The 20,949-nt window shown below is 39.6% G+C and overlaps 1 protein-coding gene across 5 annotated transcripts in view; it reads right to left on the reverse strand.

Moving 5' to 3' along the window:
• The window catches only part of STXBP5L (syntaxin binding protein 5L), a 182,619-nt gene extending 169,601 nt beyond the window's left edge, over window positions 1–13,018 (reverse strand). For 2 of the 5 annotated variants that reach the window (XM_058857968.1, XM_058857951.1), the window contains exon 1: window positions 12,026–13,014. In XM_058857968.1, the coding sequence (XP_058713951.1) occupies window positions 12,026–12,217 (192 nt within the window). In that variant the 5' untranslated portion in view covers window positions 12,218–13,014. Of the gene's footprint in view, window positions 1–12,025 lie in introns of all 5 variants that reach the window. The other 3 variants (XM_058857936.1, XM_058857944.1, XM_058857959.1) reach the window with 3 other exon arrangements.
• Window positions 13,019–20,949: the final 7,931 nt, after the last annotated feature.

The following is a 20,949-nucleotide window of genomic DNA, read 5'->3' on the forward strand; positions in this document are numbered from 1 at the left end:
TTGACAAATAATTGATTGGTTTACAGAACAGAGCATGAAGTGTTGGCTGAAACCTCTCCAGCCTCTTGCTCAGCTATGTAGGAAATTAAAAAATGTCAATGATTACAGCATTTTCACCACTTCAATACTATTTTTAGTATGTGGTGCTCCAAGATTGTAGTGATAAAAATGAGTGCTTATACAAATGAACTGCCATGTATTATATCACTACAAAACCATGACATCCCTCATTTATGGATCTCTGTGTCTGTAATCTCTGATTGGTAAGACTGATCCCTTCTCATGAAAAATGGAAAGAGCACAAGGTATCAGCAGGCTTCTAAACAAAGTATACAAAACAGGAGAGATAAATTTTTTATTAGTTAAATTTTCATTTTTCATTTTTCGAAGTAATGCTTTTTATAAAAATCACAGCTTAGCTACAACTTTTCAAACCCAAGTTATTGATTCCATTTAGCTCTCAACCTCTAACAGGCTTCTGAGCATGTTCACAGAAAATTCTAAAATACTATCTTTTTTTTTTTTTTTTTTCCCTGAGATAAAGATACCCATAGATAGTTCTTTTCTTTGGTGGAAAGCTAGAAAACAGTCATCTGGAAAAAGCCATTTACAAAAGGGACTCTGGACCTGTAGACTGGGAAAGCTGATTGCTGTCCCTGACAAGATGGTAAAATAAAGACTAACAGCACACAGATAAAGATTGTTGCAGAAGTCAGCAGAGTTTCTTCAATGGGAAATCATGTCTGACTACTTCTCTCTAATTCTATGAAGCTGTCATCATGCAAGTAAATAAAGAGGATATGAATATACATAAGTTTTCCAAAATCCTTCCAATAACATTCCACAGCAATGTTATTAGAGAAACAGTCGTCATGGGACTGAAGAAATTTCTTTGTGGACTGAAAGCTAGTTAGATCACAGAAAACAAAGGACAGAGTTTTATGGATTTTTTTATCATGAAGAAAATTCACAAGTAGAGTTCTCCATGCTTGGACCAATTTTATTCATTGTCTTTAATGACCTATGAAAGGTAATGAACCCTGAAGTCTCTGAGATCACAGCTAATAGTAATCCCCTCTGGATAGTGAAATTCAGTACTACCAGTGACCATCCCCTGAAAGACTTCATTAGAGTGACTTAAATGGACAAGAAGTTGATAAATGAGCTTCAGTGTGGATAGATGTAAGATATCTAGAAAAAAATCTTAACTAGATCTGCACAATGCTGAATTTGGAACTAACATTAACAACTTAGCAAAGTAATTTTTGGGCATGGTTGTCATTCCTCTGAAATATTTGGTTTCATGTTCAACAGCAACCCCAAAAAGCCAAGTAATATCGGACATCATGAGGAAGAACATAAGGAATAACACAGAGGGCATCATTCTGCTGCTACAGAAAACCTGTGTGAGCCCATTACTTGTGAGCTGTATGTGGGGGGAGATGACTAAGACTTACATAAACAAGTGAGTGGGTAAGCTAAACATATTTGGCAAAGGCATGGAGGCATTCAAAAGAAATTAAAGATTTGTTTAAAATAAGGGGGAAAAAAGGGACAAATTCATTGACATGATTGATAAATGGATTTTAAAAGGACCAGCTAAAGGTACACCCTCTGACATATCAAATCCAGTGAATGATGGGAGACTGGAAAGGGAATGGACTGCAGAAAGTGATGTAACTTATTACCCTCCCTAAGTGACAATTCCGCTGCCACTGTCACAGGCTGACTGCTGGGGGATATGGACCATGGGTTTGTCTCAGCAGGCTATTTCTTATGAGCTTATTATCCTCGCCAGTAGCAGTGAAACAGGGAGGAAGAAAAAGGAGATCAGTACTGGTGGAGAAAAATACAGTAAAGAAAAAAAAACATGGAAAATGTGGGCACAAAAGAGAAGTGTTACTGAAATAGGAATATTAGGGCAGGAAGAAAATATAAGAAACAAGCAAAATTTCATAATATTTCCCTACAAGAACTTCTAGCATAGAAGAATAATACTTTTAGCAATAGACAAATTTGGTTTGTTGTTTAATTTTTAAATTATGGAACCGCCTTTGTTGTAAAAGATCATTTTATTAACTAAGGTAGAATTTTCAGAAAGTAGCTGTCCGGGATGTAAAGCAGACTTCAAATACAGCCTGAATTTTAAAAGTTTAGTTTCACAAATACCACACACTGATAATTGTATGAAAAATAAAAGAGATTTTCGAGTATTTGAAATTAACTGACTTAAATATTACACATTTTTGTAAAATTAACGTACTTTTTTTTTTTTTTGTAACAAAGATCTCTGCAGATACTTCAGAGATGTGTTTTTCCACTGTCATTTTCAGTTCTGCAAGCTAGATGTTAGACTATTAGATAAGGATGGCCCTATTTAGATGTGATTCATTTAGATACAAACAGCCAAGCTAAGCAAACCACAGGGGAAAAATAAGGCCTTCTGAATTTCAAAAAGCATTCTCCTCATGCTTGTCCTTTGAAATACACTCTAGTGTATCAAAAATACAAAATTAATATCATTTAGACAGGAAAATCCACAAATTATGTTGATCCATAAGCTTCATTATCCCTAGCTCAGGTTAGGTTGGGAGGGAACTCTGCAGACTGTCTGGTCCAAGCCCTCCTGCCAAAAGCTAAAGGGGTTGAATTTTAATATCACTTTCTGGAGCTATTTAAATCAGTGTAGCTATGGCCAAGCAACTGCTTGGCAACTACACCATCCTGCTACATCCACCAGAGCACCGAGTTACAGCATAATAAGTTACAGGGTGATACGTGAATATAACCATCCCAAGGGAGGCATTATGCCCTTTGGAGGAATCCCTAGTCCAAGGGAGAACAATGTATGCAGAATTCTTTCACCTCTTCCCTTCCTATTCTTTCTAAAAGAACTCTCCCAAGTCCAAAAACGAACAATAAAACAAAATACCAAAAACAAACCAAAAAACCAATACAATAAACCCCAGGCAAATACAGAAAAAGGGAAGAAAAAATGAGACCACAATGAAGGAATTGCACCCACTGCACAGTAAATATGTTATAATGTACTTCCCACTACTGCCACTTAAACTGGCAAGAAGAAATAGGGCCTCAGCATATGGAGAAATTTCTTGATTGTTCATAAAACTGTATCTACCCTTGACTTTAATTTAGAATTATAAAACAACCCCAACCTGAACTATTGATTGCAAAGTTCATTTTGGCCTACCTACTTAAGACTTCAGTCCAAATGGAAAAATCTTATAAACAAAGTAATTCAAATAGTTCCACTGATTTTGTCTTTGCATCATTTAACTGTATTACTCTAGAACTCGAGACAGGCTGGTTCAGAATATCATCTGCCTGATGGAGATCTGTTTTAGGGGCATTTACATGAATTGTAAAATCATTCAACTTATCTGATAGCCCTGAAAGGAAAATATTTTTCTCAGTGGATAAAGAGAATAAGATAATTTTGTAACTTTAATGAGAAATTAAACAAAAACAAGACTGTTTTTATTAAGTTTACATTATCCCAACATAACAATAACTCTAATTAATTTTGCATGACTTCCCATTTTTGGATTTTCTGAAACTTTACTGCTTTAGACTAAGTATGTTCTGTTATGGCTGATTGTGGTTTCTGTTTTGAAACAAATGCTTTGGTTGCTGCTTTCAAAATATTTTAGTATTTTTAAAAAAATCAGCCATACTGGGGGATTGAAAAAATGTAACTGCTGTGATAAGGTTCTTAAAAGGTGGGGGGTTTGGGCTGGGGAGTGGCTGGGAAGGAAGCTAGAGAAACAGTGTTAGGACTCTACTTTGATACAGAAATAATTGTTGGTTTGTTCCTGTGAAAATCTGTTTTGCAATGTAATTTGGCATTCTTGTATACAAATGCTATTACCAGATTTCATTACTACCATTTACAACATTGTTTACTATTTAATACTAATTCATAATTAATCTTCTCCTACCTTCTTTCTGTATACATGCTGTATACAACTTGAAGATTTTTTTTTTCTCTGATGTTGAATTGAAAATTTAATCTGAAAATAATGGCTAGCATCTCACCTCACACAGGGTGAAGATATATTCCAAATGAAATGCAGGTATTTTATGGCAGGTTTTCACCCTCTCACAGCAGTGAAATCCAGCAGATTTTGCACATCCCTGTCCCCCTCTGCACTGCCTATGAAGCTACCAAGGACACAGCTCACAGACATAAATGAAGACAGTACAGCCAAGGACCGTAAGAATCAGATCTCTGTTTACATAACCACAGGCCATTTCTCCTGCCTTTGCCTCATTCAGGGAGCATTTCAAAATATATGTAGGGACAAAGAATGAATAAAGTAGGGATCTGTGGACCCAGTAAAATTAAGTTTTATCCACAGCTACAGTGGAATGTATCTGTAACACAAGTGATGATGGACAGCTGTAACTGAGAGCATATCTCCACCCTGAATAGATGGAACAGGATGAACCAAGCAGAGATGAGCATTCATTAATTATTATTTACTAATTTTGTGATGTCCAGTGGATAACACAGATCTTCTCACAGGAACTGTTGCAAAGAACACAAACAGAATAGCGTTCATCCTCCTCACCTGCTGTACACTGTTCAAAACAAATGTGAGGGAGGACAGGAACAAAGTATAAGCAGACACTTCAAGAAAATAAAAAGATGCAATAAAGACTGGATTGCCTCATATAGACAAAACTGGATACTAACTGAATAAGGGACCTGACTTCTGAGTGTCTGACCTCACAGCATTCTTACATAACAGATTTTTAAATTAAACAGAAGCAATTATTTTTAATTTATTGGATTCAAATTCTGCAAAAAGACATACTACCATACACACATGCATCTACTTATATACACCACAGAATTCAGTAAGGTTCCTTCTGAGGCTTCTGAGCCTCATGTATTCATCAAGTCAAGGCCTTGAATATTGAAGTTGGGGGTTTTTTTAAGCACTATATACAACTTAACTTCAAAGGAAGCATAAAGAGTGCACCTCCTCAGACTTTGACCCTAGCTACAGGTGACAGATTGTCTCTAGCACTTTTTATTATTCATAGCCTTTGCTGGTGATCTGTTAGGAATGGACACAGCACTGCACAAAGATAACATCTTATTACATTTAAGCATACTTGCCAGCCATCTGTACCTAATAATATTGCTTTCTCTTCTCTCCACAGATGCACATTGCTTGTCTTGCTAATCCTGCAGTCCTCTAATTTTCCCCTATAATGATTCTAACACACATTGTGACATAAGCTACGTTTATAAGCACCTTTTCTTAGAATAGCCAGCAGACCACTATATTCATGTAGTTTAGGAATGTGTATTAATTCACTCTCTACTGCTTCTTTTTCTCAGTTTATAAAGTGAATATACTAACTTTTCACAGTATTTTCACACAGACTTCAAAAAGTGTTTTGGGCATAAATCATACACCAGGGAGTATCAGATGTCTCAGAATAGGAAGCAGATATGAGTGGATATTCATCTAAACTAAGTGAGAATGGGGTCTGTCTTGGATTTAGTCCAGCTCCACTGAGGACAGCTGCATGTTTTACACAGAATATGCATTTCTATCTGGGGAAAAAAAAAAAATCTTTGTATTTTTAGCCTCCAAGTAATTTCTTGGTCATTTCTTTAAAAAAATTAAGTGTAAGTATTTTTCATTCAGGAGTGAGTTGTGGGCAAAAGTGGGTTGCTTACACAACCAACTTTTTATGTGACAGCTACTCAATCAGAACACTGTGAGCCAACCAGGCTGAGTTTCCTCCATCCTCCTACAAGAGATTAAAAATTGCTTTTCCCATTGCAATAGTGAGAAAAATTCTCATTAACTACCTGGTGACCCACAGGTGAGAAACAATATAGCCAATGTTCCCACTAGAGTTGGAGTTGTTCAGCCACAGAAATGGAGGCTCAGGGACACCTTATAGCACCTTCCAGTACCTAAAGGGGGCTAAAATAAAGCTGGAGAGGGACTTTTTACCAGGGCATCTAGTGATAGAACAAGGGGCAATGGCTTCAAACTGCAATAGAGTAGATTCAGATTAGATATTGGGAAAATATTGGGTGCTTTGAGCATCCTGGTCTTGTGGAAAGTGCCTGTGCCCATGGCAGTGGGGTTGGGACTAGATGGTCTTCCAACATCTATGATCCCATGGATTAAGAAAAAAAAAGCCCAAAACTCACAAACCAACAAGCAAAAAAAAAAGCCCTACTTGAAATGGCACACAAAATTAGAGCAAATATCTTAACCTTTAGGTTTTCCTTTGTGAAATCAAGAGTTGAACTCAGTGATCCCCAAGGATCCCTTCCAACTCAGGTTATTCTATGATTCTTATACTGTTAAAAATGCAAGGTCAACTATAAAAAGCAAAAAAATTTAAAAATACATTTAATAAGTTAATCTATGCAGTATGAATTTGTTCACCTCTTGTAGGGATTAATTAAATTACCTTTTTCTGCCATACTGCAAATGGACCCAGAAATCCATCTGTAGTCATTTGAGACAGAAGGTAAATTCAGAGTCATTCTGGCTATCCAAGGTGGGCATATAAACAGAACAGCTAACCCAAAGATCACCCTGTAGCTGTGCAGAATATGTGCAACAGAATGTGAAAACAATGGGAGGTTCAATGGGAAGACGTGGGATAAGTTAAATATGCTAAGAAGAAAACAGATGCAAAGCAGGTCAAGCTGGAGACTGAAAATAGTGGACCCTGAACATTTTGGATTTTCTGTGGCATCTATACTGCAGGGATAATATCATTTCCATCTCACAGAAATCTTATGAAGGTCAATTCATTAATGTTTATAAAGCTTTCAGAACTACAGTGGTGAGCACTTCTGTTGGAAAAGTCCATGGGGAACTTAATATTCAGGCATGCTCTGAGTTTTAAGCATGCAAAGAAATATTGAAGTACTTTCCTATGAGCAAACACTATTTGTTCTGCTAAATTAAACCTATAGAAGAAATATGGGATCATGTAATTAAAAGTTGTCTTTGCAAACAAAGTTATTTAAGAAATGTGGAACTTTTTGAGTGCTTTATTCAGCAACCTTAAAGGTCTGGAAATAATTTTGAAAATGTAATTGCACGTGTTAGCCATGAAGGGTGTGCATTACTTCATTTAGGATTAATGATGCAAAAAGAAAGATATTTGCACAAAAACCCCAAACAAGTACACTACTATGGATATTTTAAAAACTTCAAAATTCTTTCAAAAGAAGCTTTTAATGTGCTATGGTCTTTCCCACGGATAAGTCCTATTTCTAATTAATACAAACACTTAACAAATAAGAATACATTATGGTCATCACAAATTTCATGAAATTACTATAATCTAATTTAGAAGTGTCATTTATGATTCTGTAGTTTTAAGTAGAATAGACTTCTGCACCTAACTTTCGATGCAGTCTGGTATATAGGAAAAAGAAATCCTTCCCAACATTATCTTATTTTTGTATGTGTTTTCATTGAAATGTAGAACTTTGCAAACATTTTCTTTTTTGTTCTCTGTATGACCTTAGCAAGGAAACAAGACAGATTAACCAAACAGCTCAAACTGACTAAAACACTGTGGGTAGCTTATTACAAGGATTTTTTTGATTTTAATTCTTCATAACCAAAAATGTGCTCCTGCAGCATTATGCTTAAATTGCCATTCCAAAATTCATCTTCTCTCTGTTATCACTGAACTGTAGTGCCATGTTGCATTTGCAGTTAAAATACCTACTTGGCTGTTGTCAGGATTAAATGTTTATCTTCGTAAGTTGACAAAATGAAGTATTCCCATCTATAAATTCTGGGAATTAAAATTTAAGACCACCTTAAAGAAAATCGAGATAATTAAGGTATTTAACTTGGCTACTCATTGACTGTATCTTGAAGGCCTGTTTTTGCCAAACATAAGCAAGATTAGGAAGGTACAACTGCAATTGGCCATGGGATTCTATATCAGTTTTAACAAAAGCCTAAAACTGTTCTTCCCTACATGGGTTTTACATAAAGACTGGGTAATGAAACTGTAACTATATTATCAATATAAACAATACAACAAGAGTTAAAGGATGTTTATTGGGTTGAAAGACTACCCAGTAATAAGACTGAAGACCAGTTTGGAAAAAGAACAGAAATCTCATGCTTTGGGGTTTAAAGGCAATCCATAACCATTTGTGAAGCAATTCTTTGAGAAGATTAAATTGCCAGTTCTTGGACCTTTGCGTGGGTATCCAGTTGCTGCCCACAGCAAAAGAAAAGATGTTAGAGTAGATTAATTGTATACCTGGTAAAATACAACTGTTACTGTGCTCTTAACTGAGGTCTTGATTTCAAAGTTATTAAACCTCGTGCTCGACAAATGCAATTCAACTCTATGATTGTTCTCCAAGAAAACCCTGAGTAGTTCTGCATGGGAGACTTATTTTCATACCTCACATACAAAATAAATGTACATCTTTATTTTTATTCAGTTTTTCCCAACTGCGTCATCCCCTAACAAGCAACCTTCTGAAAAAGTAATAAAATTGCTGTTTTCTCTTTTTATGTTCCCTCTGCTCAAAGTTCTACTCAAATGATTTAAAACATCCTAACTGTGAGCTTCCCACTTCCTTTATTAATAGCATATCCCTCCCCAGTGCTGTATTTTAGTTTATAGATGGTCTGGGCAAATGCAGGTGAGCCAAAAATCCTTGCCAGAGGAAAAAAACAACATATATACAGAGGAATAATACAAAGAAGCAAACCCAAGGAAATTAGGTCTATTCCAATTAAAATTAACACAGACTTTAGTAGCTTATTCTACTGGATCATGCCTAGTTTTAGGATGATGCTGCTATCTCACACATTCAATTCAACTAACGTGAACTATAATCAATCATGATTTCCACTTGGATACCCAAATCCCAAGAGCAGCCTCTATATGCAGTCTAAACTGTACCTCAGCTTCCTGCTGTCACAAAATAGGTATGACATATTTCACATTGCTTGAGTACTTTGAAAATGGTGTCACTGATTCATTATTACAGCTACCAACATATAAATTTATCATGCTTAAAACAGGACGTAGCTATTTCATATATAATAGTTTCAAGAACAGTTCATTCTTTCAGTATAGAAGATCACATTAATGATTTAAATATAAATGCCAAAAGTAACTCATTGAGAACATCTTGGTGTAAAATATTCAGTTTACTTCTGCTAAACTCTAATCTGTATCTCAAAAATACACTGTGGTCATAACCAACCTAAAAATGCCACAAAATGGAGAGCTGGCTTTCAGGTGTATTACAAATTAAATCAGGTGTGTTACCATTCTAAACAGTGTTCTGCTAGAGGATTGGATCTGTATTTTCAGTCAAGCAAACCTCCCACAAACTTCAGAAAGGCAATTTATTTACATAAAAACTGCAGGGAAAGGCCCTTTAATTCTTAAGTATGAGTCAGCTTTTATGTTTCACTTCTAAATGAGCATTTTTATAACCAGCAAAGAAAGGAAAGCCGATCTGAGGTGCTACTTAGGCTGTTAGCCCAGATGCCTTGACCCTGCAGATAACAAATCAAAACTGCCATTAGCTTTATTCAGTTCTGCGCGCAGCAGGATCACAGATCCTTAAATATGCAGCCCGTATAACTTATGTAACTGAACATGCAAATACCCAACTGAAATACCAGAAGTGCTGCACAACAAAAGCTCAGGGAGGACGGAATTTGGGTTATGTGCATGTCGGTGTGGTTTTAATTCAATTCAGACTGACAGAGGTACAAATTCTGGCTGGGCTCTGGCCCCCTGGAGCAGGCAGGGGAAAGCTGTGCCTGTGTCAGGCCCCACTGCCCTCGGTTCCCTTTCACCAGTGCAGGGCCCCCACAGCTTCTGGGGCTCCCTTCAAACACACTCCTGGTGCTCCTCAAGTGCTACAGAGCAGCTCAAGTAGAGCCCGTGGAATAAACACTGCAGAGTGTCAGGAGCACATGATCACCGAGTGTTTTGGAAGTTTGCTTTCAGCATACCTCTGTATCCTGGAAGAAGGAAGCCGGTATTTTGTGTACCACAGAATTCTGCAGTAAGATGCATTCATAAGCAAGTGCTGCTGCAAGCAACTGAAAGGTTTTCTACACAAATACTTTGCTGAGAACATTTTAACTTGAGAGCTAAGACAGGCAAATATTGGCTTCTGAAATCTTCTTCAAATGACATACTCCTTTACACATATTCCAAGTAGATCTATCAGGATATAACACTATCTGTCTTCAAGCAATATCAAAGCAAACAAGGGAAATAATGGAGATGAGGAAAAAAAAAATCATCTCACGTTGCTTATTTTCACAAATATGCCATGCAAAATAAGAATGTATCTCACTAAATACAGATCTTGGTCCCTATCACATGACTTAAACATGAAAAACCATGTAAAGTTTTAGCCCTACTTAGAAGTCTTTGAATATCAGACCTCCTAATGATATTTTAATTTACCTTGATTGTTCATATTATTTTTTTACTGACGTGACAAAAATGGGAAATCACTGTACTGAATACCTAGAGTTTCACAAAATGCTAAATTACTGTGTACATAATCAAAAGTAGTCAAATCCAAGCCTGGTAAGCAGGTATGTTTCTAATGCACTCATCACTCACACTCCATTAAACTACGGAATCATTTGAGCCAAAAGGCTGGAACCTGTTGTGGTTCAGGATGGCAAAGAACTATACGAAAAAAAAAAATTAGAATCCTGTAGAACCTATCTAAAGGTCTCTGAGTCTTTAAGCCACAGGGGCTCATCCTTCTCTCCTTGAAACCTGCAAGAGTTTTAACACCAGCTGTAGCTGAAAGCCAAACAGAATTAGAAACATGGTATCCGAGATCAGGGAAGCTGTGTATTTCACAAGGACCAGATCTCCACACAAAATGTCTCATAGATTTGTCTTGGTTGTTTCTGTTTCTTTCTTCTTTCCAAAACACAAAAAGAAATAATGTTGTGCTGGAGTTGACTGTAATCTAAATTTCAGATCAATTTGTAGTTGATTAACAAAAGCAAAATATACTTAATATGTGGAGTCCATTTACTCCTAGTAATGCAAATTGAACTAATTAAAAATTCTGGTTTTGAAGCTTCTAATCAAAACAAATAAGCAAACAAAACCTCTAGTAAAGCCACCAGAATTCACATAAAACTGACATGTAATAGTACAAGACCATAATCTCTTTTCATGTTTTATCTTCATTACAAAAGTATAATTTTTATATTCCAGAGTTGGTCTGAAGTACCAAATAGTTTGTACTGTTTTACAGGTGCAAGTATTTAAGACCACCAGTAAAAGCTTTGTTGCAGAAAACAGAGACAAACCAAAATACATAGAGGGATATCTTATGCTTTCTACTCATAAAAATTCCCACTTAAGGAAGTGATCAACATATAAAAAACAGAACAGATTTAGCAGCTTTTGGTATTTATGCTGTCCCACTAAGTTTGCTATCGTGCAATCAGAAACTTCAGTACAAAAGGTAAACAGCCACCCTGAATCTACATCCAGCTCCTCACAAATAACTGAAGTCCTGGGTTCAGTAGTCACTGCACTGTCTTTTATTTCTAGCTTGTGCCTTGTTCCTAAAATAGAGGAGGAAAGGCAAGGAGGATGAGAAGAGTGAGGAGGGGAAGTAGATGCATACGATCTTCAATTTCTAATGACTTGTAAATGTTATCCGTACTAACACCAATTGATTTGCTTTCCTGTCCACAATCCTGTCAGCAGTTTGGGGTCCAAGTGTGAACTTGGAATTCAGCCCTGACTGCTGAAATCAAGATTTCTACGAATTTACTGACCACCCCAACTCTGCAGCAGGAAGAAAAAAAGCATCCACTGGATCTCTGTCTTCTCATTCCAAAGTCCTTATACAACCACTGCAGTTCTCAAGTAAAACGCTCATTGGTATTGTATTACTACCCCCGCTCTCAACCCCCCAACCCAAGGTAGCTTTTATTATTTCCATAGAAAATAAAAATACAGCCTTTACCTTACAGATTTGAAAATAATCTGAAGTGAGCGTCTCCTGGATCTCCTCTCTGGGTGTCCCTGCAGCTCCCGCAGTCCCTCCTGGGTGCACGGAGCCACCACCAGCCCCACTTCCACTGCCACCGCCACTGCTTCCAACAGGGGATGCGGCAGCTAAACCATCCAAAACTTTGCGAAAATTAAATTTCTTCATTTTGGAAAAATCTTTCGGAAGATTTGAGAGGGGAGAAAGGATGTGTCGTAACACATTCAGCTACATGTAGCGACCGAGAAAGTCTTTAATGGTCCTCTGAGTGAGGCAGCACTTTAAGTCTCTTGTACCAAAGAGAATGTCAGTATTAGGTATAATTGACTGAAAAATATAAAGGCTTCATTTTGTCAGACGCAAAAGCTAACTGGAAAGGTCCTTTCCAAAAACAATTAATTAATTAATTAATTAAATAAAAAATCCACAAGCAGCAGGACTAAGATTTACGTTCAAACAAGGAACAATGGAAGAACCGCCATCGGGTTCGCTCACAAAATCCACATTTAGCACTGGTCAAAACAGAAGAGTAAATAAAAAATTCAAGCCGGCATCCAAAACAGTGGGATCCATCCCGCTACCTTATCTGCCTAAGATCTGCCTTCGGCACTTGATTATTTCAGCAAAACTACCAAAATGCGTCTACATTCAATTTCCCTTTCCCCTCAAAACCCTTTTGAGGCAGGGGTGTCTCTGCCCCCGAGGTTTCCCAGGAGCAGATTCCCCGTTCCCAGCCGCTGGTGCGACTCCTGTTTCTGGTTCCCTGCCCACCCCAGCAAATGCCGGCAGCCGCTGCCGCACTCGGAGCTCCCCTCTCTCCCCCCGGGCTCCACGGCGGGTGCGGGATGCGGGGTACGAGCCCTCTCGCTCTCCTCGCCGCCCCGGCCGCCGCTCCGTGAGGAGCGACGGCAGCGAGCGACCCCCTAAGCCAGTCCGGCCGTCCCGGGCTGACCACCCGTCCCGTCCCTGCGCTGACGGACCCCCCGCCCGTCCCGATCACCGAGCCTGTGCTGCTGCCGTGCTCTCCCCCCGGAGCCGCTCCGGCGGGACCGGGCTCCCTCCGGCGCCGGGGGGACGCGGGGCGGTGAGGGGCGGGTGAGGAGCGGAGCGGGGCAGGTGAGCGGGCAGCGGAGGACGGCGGTGGCGGCTCCCGCCCGCCCGGCGCGCTCGCAGCCGTTCTCCGAGGTACTGAAAGCTCCGCCGGCTTCAGCCGCAGCTCCTCCTCCTCTCCCTTCTGCCTCCTCCTCCTCTCTCTCCCTGCCTCCCTCCCCCGTCCGCCAGGCCCCGCCTGCCTCACCAGCGCGCTGCCGGAGCCGGCGCCCCGCCCCCCGCTGCCGGCTCCGCTGCGGGCGGGGAGGGCGAAGGCGGGGAAACGCCGGTGATTGACAGGCGGCCGCGGGTTCCTGTTCCTGACTGCGGGCACGCCTGGGGCACGTGACTGGCGGAGAGGGGAGAAGGGGCGGTGACTGCGCGCAGCGTCTCGGCGGCCGGTTGGCCCCAGATAGGGAACCGGCCATGTCTGACGGCCCCCGCGATCCGCAGCCTCTGATTGGAGCGCTGCGAGGATGGGCACCTGCTCCACCAATAGAAGAACAGCTCCGCGGCGCCCCGCCCCCTGCCCGGCGGGGTGGGCGGGGCCAGGGGAGCCCCCGCCCCACTGCGGCGAGAGCGGCAGCGGCCCCGGAGTTGCTGAGGGGGAGCAGCCCCCGGGGCCAGCGGGGCTGGCGGCGAACAGGGTTTATGGCGGTGGGGAGGACTGAAAGTTGGTGTCGCAGCCTCAGCTGCATGCGAGAGGTTCAAATAGACCCCAAATCGGATGAAGTTGTGTCAGGGGAGATTTAGGTTGGATGTTAGGAAAAGGTTCTTCACCCAGAGGGTGGTTGGGCACTGGAACAGGCTCCCCAGGGAAGCAGTCAGAGCACCAAGCCTGACAGAGGTCAAGAAGCGTTTGGACAATGCTCTGGGGCATATGGTGTGACTCTTGGGGATGGTCCTGTGAAGGGCGGGAGATGGACTCAGTGATCTTTGTGGGTCGCTTCCAACCCAGGATATTCTGTGATTCTGTGAAAATGTCAGGGGAGTTGACGTTCTTGGTGGCAGAGAGGGGTCCTGAGTGAGGAGCCCCCATTTCTCGCCGTGACACGGAGGGGTCTGTGCGGGTCGGTGCTCTGCCCGCGCACTGACATTGCCTCCTCGGGAGCAAATCCCTTCTTTCTTCCCAGGAGGGATACAAAGGACCCCGGGCTGCCCGTCCGAGGCTCGCTCGGACGCCGTGCAAATCGCTTGGGACAGTTTTGTGGCCTCTGAAGCGCGATCCGGCACAGGAGGTGTTACACTGCACACAAGCCTCTATGGAAAGGTTATTCAGGTCAGGAACAAATGAGGCAGCGATTAAAAGTGACTCATTGCACAGCGCTGTCAACGTGGTTGGAAGCCGAGAATTGAATAAAATGGTGTAAGGAATAAACACGTAGCACCTCTCCTGTATAGGAATTAATCTGTAACACCTCACCAAAGTGTTGCACATTCCTCACATTTGAAGTGACCAATGAGTGCACACTGGTCAACTCGTTTTTCAGATGTTTTAGGGGTGCTTAGTGTAGTTCTGATACCCACTCTAACCCCTAATTTGGTTTTTATGAATCTTAGAGCTCTGTGAAGCAAGATAATAGTTTTTATTTCAGCATTTTACACTGAGATCCATGCTTTTTTTTTTTTTTTTCACTTTAGCTCATTCCTTTTTGTTCACAGGTACTCCCCATTTGAATGATAAAAAGATAGCAGTAAAGTTCAAAGAATAACTATAGCTTCACTAAATGCCCTCATGAAAAATAAAGGGTACATTGCTGATGAAACTGGAAAGGTTGATAGGTTTCTGTAGCCAGGAAAAAAGGGAACATAACTTTGTATGGGAAACAAAATATATGAGGACTATGGCAAGGAGACAGAAATGAAAAAGGGCATGGAACTGAGTAAGCAAATCTGTAAAGATAAAAGTACAGAGTTTTGGAGAATGAGGAAAAGTCAAAACCCAGTTGAAGCTATTTGAAGAATGTCATGTCCTACTGATACTATGTTCACCAGAGGCAATGCAAGTTAAAAAAAAAAGGCTAACAAAACCCAAAAGAAAGATAACAACATGAATTCTAAATAGGAAAGGGAAAGATAAGGTTAAAAATGAAATAATTAGGATAAAGGAAATGTCACAGAGACTTGCAAAAAGTCTGGAAGTCAGGGGGTACTAGAGGAAGAAAATCTGATAACACAATAGTTTCACAGTTCTATGGAGGACAGATAAGACAGTTTGTTTTAAGTCATGGAAAGGATGAAAATTAGAAGAATGAATGATAACTTTGGAGTTGGAATAAGGTGCAGACATTTTTTGAATACCAACAACATTCCTCTTCCAGAGAATCACTATGGAGACCTGCGTATTGATGACTAGGTATTACCTCAGAGTATCTAAAAGGGAAGGCTTTGGAAGTATCCAAAAGGATCTTCACACTGCAGTCTGCTGTTAGGAAAACTGACTTCTAGGGAAAAAAACAAACAAACAAAAACCAGACCAATAAAATATAATCAGTCCTGTTTATAAACACTGAGGAAAAAAACTTGGACTCAGTACTGGTGCAAGTAAGGGCATGTATGTCCCTTTTGAAAATCTTTCTCTAAGCTGGACACAAATTCAGAAGCAGAGGGAGAATGAATGAAATGAGGGTTGTGGTTTGATGCAGAGGGAGACAGGACAGTGTAGGACATAGGCAAATCCAGTAAGAGTTTTGACATGCACAGAAAGAAACCCCATTGAAGCAAATTGCTGAGAAGTTTTGTAAAACAACAAAACAAAGGGAACAATTGGTTTTGACACAGTAAAAAAAACTATTCCTGCTTTTTTTTTTTTTTTTTTTCCCCCCCCAGTGGAGAAACGAGCAGTGGACATGAGGCATTCTGTTGCTGACTTGTACTGGTTTAGATGGTACTGGTGTTTCATAGGACACTTGTGAGATTGCCACCACAAGTTTCAATAAAAGTTGATAAAATTAGGAAAATGTGTAAAGATTTTAGATGTTAAATTGATACATAAACACAGTTAAATAAGACATGCCAGTGCATTGTGGGAAATATATATCTGAATCTTATGTATTTTAGATAGTAATGAGAGGGTATTCTCTTCAGTGTTTTTTTCTGAATAGTATCTTTTACATTTAGTAGACATCTTGTTCTGCAAGGTCAAATAGAAAGCAAATGTTAAAAGGATAACAGTTTGCTACACAGATTTTGCTGAGAAAGAGGATCTTTAACAGTCCACACCATCAAAATTCATATGAACTTTCATTCTGATTTTTGCTTAAGGAAGCTTGTGATTATGTGCAGTAATATAAAAAGATTGGTCAGAATCAAACCTGGCAGAGAAGAGTAATATTAATTTAGTGTTCTCTCAATCTGATTCAAGAACTGACCAAGAAAATGAATAATCAGGAAAGATGTGCTTAGATCATTTGACCAGAAAGTGATAATATTAAAGCTTATATGTATATGTCTTGTGTATAATTGATCATTAATGTTCTGGTCAGTTCTCTGGCTTTTTTATTTTATTTTTTTTATGGCAAATCCCGATTCAGCCTGTGAACTAGAATTTCCTGACTTTTCAAAGCTGCAAATGTATTTTAATCTCAGGTTATATTTTTGGTAGTTTAAAAAAAAAAATACACATAGAAGTGTGCAATAAGTGATGGTTTCACAGTTGACACTTTTTAAGTCATTCATGTGAGTCCCTTTGATAATCCATGTATTAGCAGTTAAAAGCAATGACCCTTGAGAGAAATCACCGTATGCCCAGCATACCAGCAGTAGACTAGACCACACCCTGACAAAGAACTTCTGCGCCTGGAGAGAAATGAAGGAAAAAGGTGTAATCAAATACCAGAAACACATTTATGCCAATGCAGGCAAAACAGTGAGTGCACAGCTACCTATTCCTCCTTACACTGTGGGACATTTGCCAGTATTACCCATGTTTCTGTGTAATTCCAGAACATCAAATGGCAGCAAGCATAGTGTTCCTGCCTGCAGAGCTCCGCTAAAAATATCCCCAGTTTGTGCTGAATATCTGGTTAGAACAGCTTGCTGAACTCTATCAATTAGCCAGATCTTAATCTATTTAATGTGTTTTATTAAGGCTATATAATGCTAATGTTTTAATCAAAATGTCAAGCAGTACTAAATCAGATTCATTAGGAAGGTCCAAGTCTATCACATCCATGTGGTTACCTTGATCAAACAAACCTGTAATCTCATCAAAAATTGAAGTCAGGCCTGCTTGTCAAGTCTTGTTTCCATAAAGCCATGTGGACTTGCTTTCATTGCATTCCTACCTTTAATTCCTTATTGATTGACTCACACATAGCATGGCTGCTTTAATTCACATAACATCACTGTTTTGTCTAGGATTACCAAGGATGCCAGGTCTGTTATTACCTTGGTCATTCTGCTTGGTTCTTGGAATAACACGAGCTTTCCTTTCACTCTTTGAATATTAGCTGTAAAGAGAGCTGTTAAAAATTAACATAAGAAGGTTGGAAGTCTCCTACTCTTTAAGGATCTTTGGATACTCAGGTGCCATAGAGACTGCTGATTGAAAAACAGCAGTGCCATTCTCATCCTACAGAGGTGTCAATGGATAGAAAGATAATTCATCATCCTCATGTAATATTAATACATTATCATTTTTCTTTCTCTTCGCAAGTACAGGATGGAAATATTTACCATAAAAATGAGATATTTTATGCATGCTCTGAGACCTGATTTCTTAATGAAGAAGCTGTGCAATGTGTCTGTACAAAACAGAATGTAATTTTGTGATAAGAACTCCATTTTGTGCAGTAGGCAAAGTAGAGGTGTAAATTAGCCCATGGGTAGTAGTCCTCGATGGGTAAATCACCTCAGCTTGAGGTGATCTGTTCTTGTTGCTGTTGAAAAGGAGGGTCCTGCATACATCTGAGCTCTTGGGGGTTTTTGTCCCTTCAGCAATGCATTAATTTGCTAGGAAAGTCAATAGTTTTATTTTGGGTTAATCAGCTGGGTTAGCTCTGCACAGAGTCAGACAAGCCCTAGAGCCAATGCAAAGAAAAGCAGAGCCACAGACCTGGACAGAAAGATGAGAGCAGCCCCACTTTTGTTAAATGTGGTTTGGCTCAGTTACACGCTAAAAATTCATTGTGATGGTGGCCTATTGAGCTGTATTCCAAATACATGCCCTGCTCAGGAAGGGCTGCACATCTCAGTGAAGAGCTGTCCCAAGCCACCTGAAGAGCAGCTGGGGGAAAAGAGACTGCCCTGTTGCGACAGAGCAATGGGGGTTTTTGCAGAGGGTTCTTCCAAAGCTCTGGGACTCAACCTAGATATGGTTGCTCTGAAGCAGGGCTCATTTTCTAACAGGTTGTGGGGTCCAAGGTGTTACAGAAGCCACTGAGGAGCTGAAGCCTCTGTGATTGCACAGCAGTAACTTGCTTTTTTACTGTAGCAAGTCTGCAAATCTCTGGGATGTCAAATTGAGATAACTTGGATTCTAGTCAAGACAATGTGGGGCCTTGCCTGGGAGACACAAGTGGTCTAAGAGGCTTGATAAATTCTAGGGTAGTTAATATATGCCACATACCGAGTTGCCAGAGATTTCTTATCCACCTTTATTGTAGTTCTCAGACTGACTTTTTGGTATTCTCTCTGCATCCAACTTGCATTGTATTCCATGCACAGTTTTCTAGTTCTTCCTCTTAATCCCTTTGCCTAATACTTCATTTTATAGATCCCTGTCTGTCATATAGTTTAGCTTCCTATTCCCCCTCTTCCCCCTTCAATAAGGATTAGATAAAACAGTCTGGCTTTCCCAGGTCCTGCTGTGAACCAGGCTATTTGAACTCCTAATGACCCGGGCTTGCAATCCAGCCTGTGCACATCTGATGTGTCTGAAGATGTAATGGTTCATTAAAATATTTTTAGTAACTGGCACAGGTTTTCAGAAAGCAGAGTTGTTATTTTTGTACTCTGAAGTTTTAGTTTCCACCAAGCATATGTCTGACTTTTGATCAATATAAACATTTCTGATTTTTTTTTTTTTTTTTTTTTTTTTTTTTTTTTTTTTTTTGTGGATGTTTTCCATTCTGGACATTTTCATCTTCTCTGGGAGCTGCAAAACAGCTGATACCTTTTCAAAGTCAGTTGTTAATAGTTTGCAGAACAGCTTTTCAATAAAAGATATATGAAAATGGAATTGCCACTAGCTTTTCAATACAAGGGAATATTTGGGTCCTTGACCAAATATGTTCCTTTCCAGGTAACAGATCCACCAAACTGACCAGTCACCCTCCCAAACATGTTTGCAAGAGATCACAGATTTCCCAGTCATCAAGGATAAGCTTTCAGATAGGGAACTTCAAGCATCAGTTAAGCATGTTAGATAATCTACTGTATTTAAATCCCTTGAGAGGAGAATATCCTTTATTAAAGCAAAATCGGTAAGAGCTTTAGCAAGTCAGGAAGACTGTAATTCACAGTGAATATTCTTTTTGTTGTCAGCTTTGCTACAAATTTGACGTTTTATGCCTTTCTCCATTATTACTCTGAGTGTTTTGCAAATTATCACTGACATTTGAAGTGACAGCCAATGTATTGCAAATTGTTAGCTCACTTTACTAGATTCTCCCCTAACAAAGGTCTCAGTTAGGACTGGGCTACTTGTCTTAGTTGTTTCAAACCCACATAATCTTGTAAGCTTGAAACATAATCTTTGAATTAATTTAAAAGTATAAGGAGTTTGAAAAAAACCCAAAACATTTAATGAGTCTGCAATTGCTCTATAGAAAAGCCATCAGCACAGTTTGCATTTTTGAGCAGGTTTCTTCTAATGTTCACAGAAAAGAGACTTCTTATTAGTTGGGGAAAATTTCAGCTGTCCTTCAGTATCCTTCAGTTTAAATTATAGGGTAAAAATGTCCATTCACTCAAACTGGTTTGATGAATCATAGGAAACAAAAATATAATGCATCAGTTCACAGAACATCAGATACTACATTTCTGGCCTATTTGTGAAAAACCTTCATAGAAAAGTCTTGGTCCAAGAGCAGGTGACTGCATTTCATATGGACAGCCCTTAATATTGTAGATATTTGGATTAATAAATAGTTGGAAAGATCAAAGTAGAGAGAGATAAGAAAAGCAAAGGTAAAATGGAGCCCACATTCCAGTAGTTCAATCCTTTTCTTATTAAGAGCACTCAGTTTTATGTCTGCACCTTTCATTTTTAACAATTGATATATTCTGCAAATTGCTGTTGACCTGCAAGACCAATACCCTTGTCTCTTTTTGACTAAACAATTCTTCACTAATAAACAGCTTAACCAGAAGACTCCAGGGAACAAATGCTATCTGCAGTCTGACTTTCAACCTTCTTTTGAAGTTTATGAAGAAAACCCTTGCTGCTACTCTATAGAATCTCCCCCATCTCCCAAACCATCCCCCAAACCTGGACCACATCCTGACCACAGCCAGGTCCTTCAGCACAGGACTGCAAACCACCTAATCAACTGTCTAAGAATTAATGTCATGTTGAGCTATTCCATGGGTGAATCTAATCACTGAAATGGCTCTTACGTCTTCCTTTTCCCCCCTTTAATCTTAATTTAAGAGCAAAGTGAAGGCAGATCCAACCATTCTGTCTCCTCAGCAAGTATTCTATGAAATATTCCATCCTAGTCTCGATACTTTGTTGAAAGGAAGTCTGGCAGAAATATTAGCAGTGAAAACCCAATCAGTCCTAAAAGTTTAAAAAATGTTTCTTCATGCCAGAAATGACATCTGTATTATTCCACAGCCCTTATTCTGTCTCACAGTCAGGGATTTTC

Source organism: Poecile atricapillus, chromosome 1 (genome assembly GCF_030490865.1).
Source record: "Poecile atricapillus isolate bPoeAtr1 chromosome 1, bPoeAtr1.hap1, whole genome shotgun sequence".
Lineage (NCBI taxonomy): Eukaryota > Metazoa > Chordata > Aves > Passeriformes > Paridae > Poecile > Poecile atricapillus.